At 40.1% G+C, this 15,238-nt stretch overlaps 1 protein-coding gene and 1 long non-coding RNA gene across 3 annotated transcripts in view; both read right to left on the minus strand.

Moving 5' to 3' along the window:
• Window positions 1–15,238, minus strand: part of LOC134660854 (uncharacterized) — an 848,341-nt gene that overhangs the window by 599,345 nt on the left and 233,758 nt on the right. The gene's annotated exons all lie outside the window — the stretch shown is intronic.
• On the minus strand, window positions 1,298–14,001 carry LOC134660822 (dnaJ homolog subfamily C member 3). 2 transcript variants are annotated; one of them, XM_063516645.1, is made up of 12 exons: window positions 13,799–14,001; window positions 13,600–13,710; window positions 13,303–13,397; window positions 12,988–13,092; window positions 8,125–8,325; window positions 7,346–7,471; window positions 5,666–5,890; window positions 4,317–4,434; window positions 3,339–3,471; window positions 2,339–2,468; window positions 1,746–1,900; window positions 1,298–1,358 (listed from the first exon to the last, which is right to left on the minus strand). In XM_063516645.1, exons 1-12 carry the CDS (start codon window positions 13,878–13,880, stop codon window positions 1,313–1,315), a joined length of 1,527 nt encoding a protein of 508 aa, XP_063372715.1. In that variant the 5' UTR covers window positions 13,881–14,001; the 3' UTR covers window positions 1,298–1,312. The 2 variants fall into 2 exon arrangements, with proteins under 2 accessions (XP_063372715.1, XP_063372716.1); XM_063516646.1 differs by lacking the exon at window positions 1,298–1,358 and having other exon boundaries at window positions 1,740–1,900.

Genomic DNA, 15,238 nt, shown 5'->3' on the forward strand with positions numbered 1-15,238 from the left:
TAATTTTTGTTTAGAATAATTCGAAAATGCCAAAACTTGACGTTTGACAATCCTGTGACCACAAAACATGACGCAGTGCAGCACTATACATATGTATAAAGCAGCTGTCAAACTATGGGCGTCACAATTTTTCTTAGACTTTACGTCTCTTCTAAAGTGTCATTCAATAGAACTTGCTAACTATGTAAACAAACCGCCATACTAAAATTGACACTGAATGTCAATTTACTAGTAAGTTTTGTTTACATAGTTAGCAAGTTCTATTGAATGACACTTTACTATCACACTCTTTGATAAATAGCAAGCTCTTGATGATTATACAAAAACATTATTAAAGAAGTTTGTACATCCAAAGATTATTTTCCTATTTTTTATTGTTGTATGACAGTAACGTAATGGCAGGCAAAATAAAAAATGTCTACGACACTTCTATTAGGATAGAAAGCTCTCGAGGTGATATTGAGAACTAACAAAAATCTGCAAAGAACACACGCAATTAACTAATGTACAAACTTTTTTTTTAATGCTGACAAACATTAGGAATAAGAGTTTTGGCGAGCAATTAATCACCATAGTGCTTAAAACAAATGAATAGATTTCCGTTAAGGCAAGTGGTGATTCAAATGCAGAATGCAATCACGAGCAATCTCAGTGGCGAAACATTGTCCTCGTAATTAAACAAGTAGTTTATGTACTTGAAATAAATAGACTTAATGTTTTTTGATTTGTACATAATTCTAGAGAAATAAGACTAGTTTTGCCGATAAATAACATTTATTTACGGCATGTAATCCAGTATGCACCCCCGGATCCAGTCTGTTACAAGTATAGGAAGATTTGAAGGAAAATGCGTATTGCATGTATGCTGTTGACACTGATTACAAATAACTATATAAGGCTAGGGCAGGCGTGGCTCACTCCGCGATTTCATCGCTTTGCTACAGGTAGCTAAAAGTACATCCGTTCGGCCCCAATTTTGGGGAAAGCCATAAGCCGCGCGTGGCGCTGTCGCCACCTAGCGGCCATATCTGTGCTGATCGTAACAGACGCGTTTTGTTAGAGAGTGAGTCTTCTGTACTTAGGACTATTATTTATTCTGTGGCTAGGGTGCGACCGGGAGCCTCGGGGCAGGTAATTCATCTAACCGCGTTAACCTAGCGTAAAACCAACTAAAGAAGATTAAAAAATATCAATATATTTACATTTTCGACTTAAATTAAAAATAACTATTTTCAATTTAGATACGCCATTGTTAATAATGAGTGAAGCCGTGAAAGTCAGTCGTATTGGCGTGTGTAGTGTAGGTGGTATCTTATCTGTTTGGTCTCACGCAAGGGCGCGCCGAGCGATATGTCACAGTACACTAAGAACAGTAGTGAATCTAAGGCCGCTCGGCAAGTTATTTACCTACTCTTGCGTTGGCGCTTAGGGTTGTCACTTTTATTTTTAGTTATATATTATTTGCGTATTCTATTTATATAATATAATGAAATGTTCAATCAATTCATAAATAAGGTATAAATTAAGGCCGGTAAGAGCAGGCAAATCCGAGCGTACTCGAATGCGCGCGATCACAGTCGCGGTACGGCCCACACTGCCGCCACCGTATTCCCCCGTATATTATGCGAATGTGTGCGTGGCAGCGCGTGCGTACACGGCGCCCGGCGCGCACGCACATATTCAAGCCGGCAGCGGCACATTTCTATGAAGATTCACTACTGTTCTTGTACTGTGGATATGTTTAGTTGAAGTGGAACTTGAACTGGAAGGGGGAGCCGCCCTGCTGGAAGTGGTGGAAGGGGTTGTTGAAGGGGCCGCCGCCGCCGCCGCGCTGCGACTCCGGGTCCAGCGGGTCCACGCCCGCGTCGAACTGTGCACGCTTCTCGGGGTCCGTCAGCACCTGCCACCACCGACACGTTACCACTTACCGAACATAACTGTCTCTACATCATGAAAATTAGGTACCTACCATCTTGTTGAGTAATTATGATACTTCTTATACAGGTTGATATAGAGCCCTAAAACATTTTTCACGCCTTTTTTATTACCCCAAAAACTATTATTTAGACAGGCCGGTGGTTTTAATTTTTAATTGCCTTCTCCTGATAAAAGATAGCTCAATATGCCTGCACGTTTCAGACGCCGCTTGCCCCTTACCCACCCAGGCTAATATAAGCGTGCATCCCGCACAGATAATTTTAACACATGTCACTTGAATTAATTATTCAATTAGCACATCTCAATTTTCCTGTTTAAAAAGGGCTATGCTATGAGCAAGTGCGATAAAAAAAATCCTTAATCCACTAGCTAGGATAGACTATAATATCAGACATAGTACCTCCTTGGCTGCGGCGATGTCGATGAATTTCTTTTCGGCAACCTTCTTCTCGTCGCCCTGGTAGTTGTCGGGGTGCCACTTCTGCGCCGCCTTCCGATACGCCTTAGTGATTTCCTGCTTATTTGCTGTCCTGTAGTACACAACACAACTACCTTAATAAATACTTCCTCAACACACAACAGAGTCAACAGACCACGAGATTAGATTTCAGATATGTACTAGTAAAAAAACCGGCCTAGTGCGAATCGGACTCGTGCACGATGGGTTCCGTACCATTACAAAAAAAAACGTCAAAAAAACAACGGGTTGCACTCAGGGAGTGCCGGCAGAAGTGAAAACTCAATCACTATTGCAAAATGTCTGCAGCACTATGTATAATTGAGGGTAACGCCATCTAGCGTTATTTCGTCGCATTACTAAAACCCCTAAGCATATCACTGTTAGTACTCGAGTTATATTAATACCAGTTGGAGCGAAACTCACTAGATGGCATTTAAATCAATAAAGAAAAACTCAATGCCATTAAAGTATAGCCGGTCAACCAAATCTTGTCAGTAAAAAAAGGCGAGAAATTCAAATTTTCTATGGACCGATATCCCTTCGCGCCTACATTTTTCAAAATTGCCGCCTTTTTTTTACAAGATCTGGTTGACCAAGTATAACAGTTTTTCGATCAGGTCACGTGTCCGTCTTACGGTCACGTGACTCCTGTTACGAGTTTAACATTTTTTCCCCATCACAAAAAGTGCACAGCGCCGCTAAAGAAGTTTTCACTTCAAAAATCACGTTTGTTGTATGAGTGCCCCACTTAAATATTTATTTAATTCCGTATTTAGTATTAGTTGTTATAGCGGCAACAGAAATACATCACGGTGACAGACAGACAGATAGTGGAGTCTTAGTAATAGGATCCCGTTTTTCCCCTTTGGGAACGCAACCCTAAAAATTAAAACTAAACAAGCCGAAAATAAAATTAAACAAGCAGTGGTTCAGAACTTACCTCTTAACGCCTAAAATCTTATAATAATCTCTTTGTTCCGACTGTTTCTGCAGTTTTTGCGCGCGGCTGAGGCCGTCCTTTGCTCTCTGGAACCCTTCATCTAATTCTAGTGCATCTTTGTACATATGTATAGCTGCAAATAAATTAATATTTGTTTAAATCAAATGGAACAAGCTACAGTGGAAGCTCGGTGATAGGAAGCTCACGGTAAATGGAGAAAAATCGTGTCAGAGAATTAACACTGACGTTTTTATAATTTCTTGTTCGGGTAAAACAAAGAGGCTTGCATTCGTATACGAAAATACCGAGTTACTATTTTCCATCGATCGATGTATATACGATTAGGTGAAAGAATAAATGAGTCGTTTTTTTTCTAGATATTTCTAAAGCTTAAATATTTTTTTGCGTTATGGTGGAGTTAATTCTAGCCATGTATTTATGGAAAGAATATAATCAAAGTCGGTTGTTATAATCTTATATGTACATTTAAACGAGCAATTCTTGTATATATAATCATATATTTATTTATATATGTATATATTTAGGTGATCTCGGAAACGGCTCTAACGATTTCGATGAAATTCGCATGAAAATCGATCTAGCTAGGCCTTATCTCTGGGAAAACACGCGTTTTTGAGTTTTTATGTTTTCCGAGCAAAGCTCGATCGCCCAGATATTACTCATAAAATAACATATTCATAAGGCTGTGGCGTGTAGTGTAAGGTGTGAGCCATAGACTAGGAATCCTCTAGACTGAGTTTAGAGCAATTATTTCATGAAACCCATGCTGCCAAAAATACGGGGGTGCGGGGAGACGAGGTGAGCGAATCCCGTGCCGTGATTGGTCCGTTCAAAGACACGGACCAATCACGGCACGGGATTGACTCGAAGATGGAGTAAAACTACCGTATAAGTGGCAGAGGGGGTAGCGTTACTATGCTCAGTCTAGAGGATGTCTTGTCTGTGGTGTGAGCTCACCGTCGTCGAACATGTCGAGGCCGAGCATGGCGTCGGCGCGGTCGCACAGCACGCGCGCGTCCGGCTTGATGGCCAGCGCCGCGGCGCAGTGCCCCAGCGCCTCCGTGTACTGCTCCTCCTGGAACGTGTCACAGGTTACACGAGTAGCTCTCACCAGGCGTGGCAGCGCCGACCGCCGACCTAACACAACCGGAGGGCCTACCCTGAATCTAATACCTTTAATCGAGCAATTCTTGTTTATTTATTTATATATATATATATATATATATATATAATATTTCGGGGATCTCGGAAACGGCTCTAACGATTTCGATGAAATTTACTATAGATATTATTTTATAACTCACGAAGATACAAGATAGAGGCAAATTGTCAACCGACCGAAGATGTTTGCGATAGGCCCTCAGATTATGGCTAACTATTTAACTTATTATTCCTATGTATTTTATCACTTCTAATTACTGAGGAATCATTAAACTCGTATACATTTCAAGTTAAAGAATACATTTTATTTTTATATCATACAATTAAACTTTTGATGAGGATGTCTATACAAAGCATATAAGCAATGCAAGCAAGTTGTTTCTTACAAAATAATTAATAAAATTAAAAAAAGGAACGTCGATAGTGATTTATTATTACCAATCATTTAAAACGTTCCGTAGGTACCTAAACGCTGTAAATAAACCCACACATCATGTAATCATAAGCGTCCCATGTCCCATTTTATAAAAAAAAGCGGCCAAGTGCGAGTCGGACTCGCCCATGAAGGGTTCCGTATTTAGGCGATTTAAGACGTATAAAAAAAAAACTACTTACTAGATCTCGTTCAAACCAATTTTCGGTGGAAGTTTACATGGTAATGTACATCATATATTTTTTTTAGTTTTATCATTCTCTTATTTTAGAAGTTACAGGGGGGGGGACACACATTTTACCACTTTGGAAGTGTCTCTCGCGCAAACTATTCAGTTTAGAAAAAAATGATATTAGAAACCTCAATATCATTTTTGAAGACCTATCCATAGATACCCCACACGTATGGGTTTGATGAAAAAAAAAATTTTGAGTTTCAGTTCGAAGTATGGGGAACCCCAAAAATTTATTGTTTTTTTTCTATTTTTGTGTGAAAATCTTAATGCGGTTCACAGAATACATCTACTTACCAAGTTTCAACAGTATAGTTCTTATAGTTTCGGAGAAAAGTGGCTGTGACATACGGACGGACAGACAGACGGACAGACGGACAGACGGACAGACAGACAGACAGACAGACATGACGAATCTATAAGGGTTCCGTTTTTTGCCATTTGGCTACGGAACCCTAAAAATGCAGACAGACAGCTAACCTTGGTCGCGCAGCTGCAGAGCCACCGCTTGGCCTCGAACACGACCAGCGAGACCTCGTCCTCGACCTTGAGCACCTTCTCGGCGCTGCTCATGCACTTGACGTAGTCGCGGGCTTCGCTCAGCTCCTCGCACTCCAGCAGCAACTTGTCCACCTTCTTGATCTTCTTGTACAGCGGGAAGCACTTCTTGTGTTCCGGATCTAGCTTAAGGCACTCGCGGACTTCCTGTTACGATACATACAACATAATGTGATACTTATATCTTCACGTATATCTGCAGGTTGACTTGCCAAGTTGAGGCAATTATCATTTTCTGCGTTTATTTAGTATGATTTTAAAGTGGTCCAGTATTATTAGCCAAACAGAATGAATGCGTAAAATTAACAAAAACGACATATAAGTATATGCATATGGCAACAATTTTTATGTTCACAGGCGCCAGTTTTAGAGATTTACCTATGATACGATAAAATATTTTAAATGAATGTGTATTTTAAAGCACCACTTTTTGTAAAATAATTTGTAGATATCAAACTACATAATTTGAATACAAACACAATGTAAAGAAGTCTATTTGAGATATGAAAATTTAACATTCGTATAAGTAATAATAATAATTTTTAAGAAAAAAAACCGACTTCCATGAGGGACACCCCGGTGAAAGAATAGTTATTTGTTTTAAATTTTGGGGGAAAATTTGTTATTTAACCCTCGTGCTTTGAAACCCTCGTAACGCTCAAGATTCCATTTTTCGAACCACTCGCTACGCTTGTGGTTCACATTTGGAATCTTTCGCTTGCTCGGGTATCAATATTAGGTTCAGGTCCAGATAAAAGCCCGGATCCAGGTCCAGGTCTTGGTCCAGGTCCGGCTCCGGGTTTGAGTCTAGGTCCGGGTCCGAACCGGGCCGGGTCCGAGTCCGGGCCCTAGTCCGGATCCGGGTCCGGGTCTCCCAGTCCAAGTCGAAATCAAAATCGCTAAACGTGTACTATGCGTCGTTGAAGAGTTCTGTTCTGATCATCATCAGCAGTTCCACTGTATCAAATGCGACAGTTTTTAATGAAAATGCTTGATTTTTTGATGAAAATACAAAAATCTATATACGCATGCCTTTAAGATTTGAGGAGTTCCCTCGATTCCTCATAGATTCCATCATCAGAATTCGAGCTTGACAAAAATGTGGCTTAAAAACTTAACTTATTTAACAAACATAACGAAGAGGTCAAATCGCCAAACTGTACTATGCGTCGTTGAAGAGTTCTGTTCTGATCATCATCAGCAGTTCCACTGCATCAAATGCGACAGTTTTTAATGAAAATGCTTGATTTGTTGATAAAAACACAAAAATCACTATATGTATGCCTTTAAGATTTGAGGAGTTCCCTCGATTCCTCATGGATTCCATCATCAGAACTGAGTTTTGACAAACGGGACCAATCTGATGCATATACGTACAATCAAAAAAATAATTTTCAAAATCGGTCCAGTAATGCCGGAGATATGGAGTAACAATCATTAAAAAAAAAACATACAACCGAATTGATAACCTCCTCCTTTTAGATTTGGAAGTCGGTTAAAAATAAAGAGTGGGGACTCAAAATTATGACACAGGTCTAATCAAAGAGAGCTTAACCTTTCAGCTTTTCGTACACTGTTAGTGATATCATAATTATTATTTACCTTTAGGGCATCACTGACATGACCCAGTTGATACAACAAAGTCGCAAGCCGGTAGTAGCCATCCGTGGAGTCTTGTTGGAGCCGATTAACAGACCGAATGTCAGAAACAGCGGAGAATAGATCATTCTGGAAGATAACATTCAATAGTTAGTGGCATATTTACAATAAGCCTCATTAAATTATCAGTTATCACTTTTAATCATTTATGGTAAGTATGTGTGTGTGAGTGTGAATGCCGTAACTGTACTCATTCAACAATGGCGTAGGTGTGAAACTTTAATACCGCAGTACTATATGAGATTATTGGACCAAAGTAGTGAAATAATAATATGGAGGAGCACAAGTTATGATACGGATAGAGAAAAGCCCTGACTCACGTATTATTCGTATCAAAGTGACAGTTAAGACAGTAAACCATTTGGTATCCCCTGTTGGATAAAGCCTGCTCTAAGGATCTTCATAACCAAAATCAGTTCCACGTAATATATATAGGTAGTAGAATTGTAGTTGACGAACCTAAACTAAGTAAAATTACACAACTATGGGAACAAATCAAATTATTTTATTGTTGTGTTTTTTAAGTAGTCACACTACTATACAATAAATTATAAACTGAAATAGATGTCATATATTAAAGAAAAAGTGACGAAGACCTCCAGTGGAGTGGAGTGGAGTGGATCCGGCCTTTGTCAGTTTTTCTTTAATATATGACATCTATTTAAGTTTATAAGTACAATTAGCGTAAGTAGGTATAGGTACCCGTAACCACGCGCACTAACCAGGGCTATGTAGCTCTCGGCGCGCAGTTGTCGCAGCTGCGCGGACCACGGCGACACCTCGAGCAGGCGCGTGGCGAGATCGGCCGCGGCGCGGTGGTCGCCGCCGCGGTAGTACGCCTCCACCAGCCTGAAGTCCTCCATGTACTCGTCGATCTTGTGGTACTGCGCCACCGCTTCGCTGTTATATGGGTCTGCGTATGTCTGTCGACAAACACACGCTATTAGTCATTATGTCATCAGACCACCATGTATGGAGCTATGGAGACAGTAACAGTAAAGCTGTTCCTGTTCAAAATGATCTTTTAAAGTTAATTTTAATAGCACCTACACTTCAATGTTCTTGTGAGTATAGTTTTTTTAATTTACTGTAACTGACAAAATTGTTTTGCCAGACTGTACCTTATAACATTGTTGCATATTGGTAGATTTCGCCATAAAGTGGTACAGACACGTATGATCGAGCTCTGCTTAAACCGGCTCAAAAATGAAGCAGAAGCTATACAGTTATACATATGGTCATGTTAAAAATCTGAAAACTCCTTCTCGCCAGTAGGTATCTGATCCACAAAACCCTGCTGGTAGTGCCATTTTAATTGATGGTTAGTTCCTTCTACATCGAGTGGTTTGGCAATCCAAGGAAAAGTGTATCTGCCAAGCCTCCCAAAATGTATGCACACCTCACCTCTTGGGATTGCGTGGGACCGTAGGTATTAAAACGATTTTATTTGCTCTAACTTGATTGGCCTAAAAGGTTTGGCAATTGGCATACATGTTTAAATCGTGCTGTATGGATGTTTTTTTTTTGCTCTAATCCTAAAGTTTGTGGTGTAGTGACGTTATATAGGCCTCTAAAAACTATTATGGCGTTTGAAATACCATTATTGGATTGAGTGAATATTTTCGGATACGACCGGTACGAAAGTCCATGAAAAGTTCTTATAAATGTTACATTTACTTACAAAAAATATATTTATATACTGTTAGGTAAACAGATATTATTGTAATTGCACAAAAAAAGCCTATATAAAATAGTTATTTTCGATACAAGTGCGAACAAGAGGAAATTCTATTCGCACGTGTATCGAACAACGTTTTACAGTATATATGGCCCTTTAAACTTTTGACATCGCACGAAAAGTGCTATTTTACGCACTAGTGCGTGAAAATAGGGCCACATGTACTGTAATAGTTATTTTCGATACAAGTGCGAAAAAGAGGAAATTCGAAACGAGTGGCGATAAATTAAAACACGACCGAAGGGAGTGTTTTAAATCGACATGAGTTGCGAATTACCTATTCGCACGTGTATCGAACAACGTTTTACAGTACCTATGGCACTTTAAAGTTTCGACATATGCACGAAAAGTGCTATTTTACGCACTAGTGCGGAAAAGTAGCCCCATATGTACTGTAAATAATATTACAACATCAGACCTAATGTTATCGGATATATAGCCATCAATAATTAAAATTACACACCTACAGAAAAAAACCTAGGCGTGTTTCTAGAACTTAGTAATATAATGTACATTGTACAACCAGTGAAGCAATGGCATCGGGTGTTACGACAGAATACAAAAAAATAAATTACGTCAGTGAATATTATACATGCTTTATCACATTAGTCGTATAATACGTGGCTCATTGCAACAATTAGTAGGTACCTACCTACTTACAATTTATACACCTATACGTACCTAACATTATTTCATTGTTATCATTAAATATTAAATAGTGATTTGTTTTACAATCGGGTAAAGTTGTTGTTTTCTTGCTAATATTAATACTCGAGTGTTAGATCTGCGCAGGGGGTGCTACGGGAGGGTGCACGACCATCAAACAAGCGAGCTAGTTTAACACTGATTTATTCTAATGCATTACCGAACAGGTTAATACAAACACAGCGGCGCGCACTCACACATGCATAGTATACATATCTAACATCCCTCCACCTTATAGCTAGGAATATACCTAGGTACTATTACAATGACCTTAACCTAAAACTAGTAAATCACTCGGTATCGTAATTATTAGTGTCCTGCACTTGCGGGGGGGTGGCGAACTGAGGGCTTATCGCATATCTTCGCCTAGCGACGTAGTCGGCAGTTGGCGTTGATGGACCTCCGGCCTGAGCCGGGTCTGGGTCTACTGGTCTGGCAGTTACATCCAGTTCCTCTCCCTCTTCTGGCTGTGAAGGTGGCTGCTCGCCAGCAGCAGGCGTCGCAGCGCAGCTAAGGCTCGTAGTCGCGGGCGCGACAGTAGCGGCCTGCGCGTTGGCTTCCGACGACGATGACGACGGTATGTCCGGCACGACGTCGGGATCCCACTGCGAGATGTCGCTTTGTATGGGGGATGGATGCGCCCTCAATTGATCGATGTGTCTGGTTACCTCGCAGTCCAGTTCTGGTACATAAATTTGGTACATAACTTTTCCAATCTGTTTTTTTACGATACCTTCGATCCAAGTGATTTTCTTATTATTATTTGTGTATTTAGTTAGCCACACGTTATCATTAATTTTAAAATTCGGTCTCTGAACTCCTCTATAATATTTAGCCTGTAAGGACTGACGTTGTTCCACATTTTCAGTGAGGTCGTCGTCTCCTTCGTCCTCAAATCCTTCCTCCACGAATTTCACTGCGTCCTTGAACGTGCACATCTTACGTAAATGTCCTTTCCTATTACATTTTTTGCACTTATAGTTTTTGTAGCCGCATTGATTAGTCTTATGATTGGTAAACCCGCACACATTGCATTTCTCTTTTTTGGAGATGTTGAACACGGAGTCCGGGCCCGCTGCCGCCACGTCAGCGCCGGCGCCCGTTGCGCTCGCCCCCGGAGCCTGCGCGGCGGTGGCGCGGCGCGCGCACCGTACACTCTCTGCCAAGTCGATAGCCTTGGCCAGGGTCAGATCCAGTTGATTCTGGGCGAACAGCTTATCCTTCTCGCGTCCCGCCGCCATGCCCATGATAAATTTATCCAGCAAGGCTTCTTCCAAATTCTTAAACCCACAATGTGCCGCCAATCCTCTAATCCTGGCTGCCCACTCAGTGTGACTTTCACCTGGCCGTTGCGTTGCCGAATAGAAGGTAGATTTCTCCGCGAACCCGAGTCGTTTTGGAGTGAAATGGTCGTCGAGGATTTTGATTATTTTTGCATACTCCAATTCTTCCACCTTACTTGGCAATGCCAGGTCACTAGCTAACTTAAACGACGATTCGCTTAATGCACTTAATAAGATTGCTCTTCGCTTGACCGCGGACTTATCGGTTTGCTCATCTATGTCGTTGGCAATAAACCATTGACTTAGCCGAGATTTGTAGCTGATCCAGTCCTGCGAAGTGTGGTCAAAGGTCGAAAGAACGCCAAACGTTGCTCCCGTGGCCATAATTATTTTTTAAACGCGAGTCCGAACGTCGCCACGTGTTAGATCTGCGCAGGGGGTGCTACGGGAGGGTGCACGACCATCAAACAAGCGAGCTAGTTTAACACTGATTTATTCTAATGCATTACCGAACAGGTTAATACAAACACAGCGGCGCGCACTCACACATGCATAGTATACATATCTAACATCGAGCAAGCGAAAGATTGTAAAATTGAAACACGAGAGTGACAAGTGATTCGAAGTGGTGTCTGGAGCATTACGTGGGTTTCAAGGCATGAGATTTAAACAAACTTTACTAGCAAGAGAAACCAGAAACTATTCACAACACTAACGCAAGGAAAATACTAACTGTAAAATATTACAAATAAAATTCAAATGGACGGTATTCACGAATTATAATAAACTAATTATCGAATATGAAATGACTTCTTTTTAGCATGAAAACTAGTGCCATCAAACTCACACATTCATAGTTGACTTACAACATGTTTCGACGCAGGTTTCACTGGTCGTTGGTGGGGGTGGCTGGGGATGGTTATCCCTACACTACAAGCTTCAATCTAATACCTTTAAACGAGCAATTCTTGTTTATTTATTTATTTATTTATTTATTTATATATATATATATTTCGGCGATCTCGGAAACGGCTCTAACGATTTCGATGAAATTTGCTATACGGGGGTTTTCGGGGGCGAAAAATCGATCTAGCTAGGTCTTATCTCTGGGAAAACGCGCATTTTCGAGTTTTTATATGTTTTCCGAGCGAAGCTCGGTCACCCAGATATTTAGCTATTAATTGTTTGTCTTAATCTGTCATTTTGACTTATGTATTTGTAAGAAAGAGATAAAACATAAATTAATAATTAGTAGAGCTGCTCTCTAGTAACATTTTACAAATAAGAAGGACTTCATAAAGGACACTTATTCATGTGATTCAATGGCAATAGTAAAATGGAATAAGAGTTTTGTAATTGTTGTTTTATTACAATTGTGCATTGAGTAATGAGATGCATCTTGAAGTGTGCAGTTTGTTAAGATGCAGCCTAAATAAATGTATACACACTATAGGGTACCATCTCACAGGGTACACACTTAGCCTCCAACCTTTCCTAATGTTCAATAAAGAGACTGAGAACAGGGCCCCATTGGCCCCATATGATGAACTTGCCATGGCCTTTCTTTGGTTAAGTTACTCCACTGCATGGAATGTTCAAATTTACCTCCACAACCTTTCCCACTAAACTAAGACTAAGTTAGTAAGTTATTATGGTTACAGACCGGTTGAACGCTTGGGTACATGTAACTTTAGCTAGATTAAGTACCAAAAATTAACTATTCTTTTATTGAAACTACTTTACCGATTACCTGAGAAAAGTGGCAGACCTAAGTCCATAATATACTGTTTTTATGGACTTAGGTTTAGGTTAGGACTTAGCTTTATGGATTTAGGACAAGTTGTATCTGAAATACTTACAACTTGCAAGAAGTCTTCTTTAGCCTCTCTGTATTGAGCTAGTTTGAGGTAGACATTAGCACGCTGCACTTGCGCTGAAGTAAAGTCAGCTTTTAACTCCAACACCTATAAACATTATGACAATTGAAACAAAACACAGAGTCTAAGTGCCTTAAAATCCACCACAAAATGTGTGAATCTTAAGTGATTGATATATGTATATTATAAAGCGTAGCAAACTTCAGGGAATATTACTCTATAAAAAACTCCCAACTTACTATAACAGAAAATAATATAACATAAAATCTAGTGTGCTCAGAGAATCCTCAATCTTACCTTAGTGAAGTCTTGCAGTGCAAACTTTGCTTTACCCAGAGCATAGTAAACTGTACCACGCTTGAAATATGTGAGGTAGTTGTTTGGGTCACCCTCTAAAAAGATAAATAAGTTTATCAGTTAATTTATCATGCCACATAAAACAGCAATGTATTCCATAATTATGTTAAGTGACCTCCACCTCACCAATTTACAAAGTTAACTGATCAAAGATGATTGTTGACTGAAAATAAGATGAGTATCACCAGATAAGGCCCGAGTGTAAAACAGCAGATATATGTAGGAATGATCACGCACCGACTGCCGCATGATAGTGCGTCAGCGCGTCCGAGAGCTGCCCTCGCGCCAGGAAGTCCCGACCCAGCTCCAGGTGCTTGTTCACTTCTGCGGGCGTCGCACAATCTGAAACTGTGTCACACAAAAAATATTTATAAGCCCTAAAGCAAAAGTACCGAAAAAATCAGGCCAATAGCAGTCCGGTCAATGCTAAACTTACATTCTAACACTATTTCTAGCACTAATAAAACGAGACATGGTGTTATTTTGTTCCAATTAATATTCACTAAATAGTCCATCATTATTTTTAATTTTTAAAGTGGCTGTTTAAAGCGTATTACATTTAATTTCAATACAAACTAATTAGTTGACAGAGCCACAATCCATCTTTCTTACGGCACTTTTCGTGGTCTGTCCTGATTGGTCCAAATCAGACATTTCAAAGCCAACCGCTCGGAAGAGAAAAAGCCAAGTTAAGCTAGAGGCTACACACGCACGAGCAACTTTTGTTTACGCAACTGTTTTTGTCCCTGTCGCACTTTCATACTAAGTATCTATTCATAGAGGCCATAGACTTGATATGAGAGATAAAATAGCTGCTGAGACAAAAGTTGCTCGTGCGTGCCTAGCCGAAACCATGCAGCTGTGAATAAGAGCGAGAAAGAGATATGCGGACCAGACCAATTTCTCGGTCGTACGTGTCTATTAGCATTATTTATTACTACTATATGTCAGTTGAGTTCTTTGTAAACGGGTATTTTTAATTTGTATTTCTGGACAGAATGCTTCCAATATGTCGGCTGTGACATATCTCGCTTTATCTCACTCTGATGGGCCGACATATTACAAACGTTTGTAGAGTCTGTGCGGAAAGAGAAGAGTCGTGGAATGTATTAGGCCCAATACATTCTACGACTCTTCTCTTTCCGAACAGACTCTAGAAGCTTTTATACTTTCCAAGAACTTGGACCAGTTTTGACAAATAACCGTTTTCATTTATTGCCACTATTGCCAGCACATCAATCAACATACAGCATACAGCACAACTGAGTACTGTATATTTTTGAATACATTTTGTATGTCAGTCAATTAAACATGTTAGGCTAGAGGCTAGACGCGCACGAGCAACTTTTGTTTACGCAAATTTTTTGTCCCTGTCGCACTTTCATACTAAGTACTCATAGAGGCCATAGACTTGATATGAGAGATAAAATAGCTGCTGAGACAAAAGTTGCTCGTGCGCGCCTAGCCGAAACCATGCAGCTGTGAATAAGAGCTAGAAAGAGATATGCGGACCAGACCAATTTCTCGGTCGTACGTGTCTATTAGCATTATTTATTACTAGGTACTATATATATATATGTCAGTTGAGTTCTTTGTAAACGGGTATTTTTAATTTGTATTTCTGGACATAATGCTTCCAATATGTCGGCTGTGACATATCTCGCTTTATCTCACTCTGGTGGGCGGACATATTATCGCAAACGTTTGTAGAAACTTTTATACTTTCCAAGAACTTGGACGAGTTTTGACAAATAAACATTTTCATTTATTGCCACTATATTGCCAGCACAAGCGGCTTATATCGGCTCGTCAGCCTCTAATAGCTTTGTGATCAGCTCACAGACCACGAAAACCCGTCGATCTAGGTGGTCGCGAG

Source organism: Cydia amplana, chromosome Z, assembly GCF_948474715.1.
Source record: "Cydia amplana chromosome Z, ilCydAmpl1.1, whole genome shotgun sequence".
Classification (NCBI taxonomy): Eukaryota; Metazoa; Arthropoda; class Insecta; order Lepidoptera; family Tortricidae; genus Cydia; species Cydia amplana.

Coding starts and splice junctions, on each gene's coding strand:
- LOC134660822 (XM_063516645.1), bottom strand. CDS start 13,880: ATGATGGACTATTTAGTGAATATTAATTGGAACAAAATAACACCATGT. Junction 13,398..13,599: donor GCACTATCATGCGGCAGTCG/GTGCGTGATCAT, acceptor TTATCTTTTTAG/AGGGTGACCCAAACAACTAC. Junction 1,359..1,745: donor CAGTTCAAGTTCCACTTCAA/CTAAACATATCC, acceptor TTCTTAGTGTAC/TGTGACATATCGCTCGGCGC.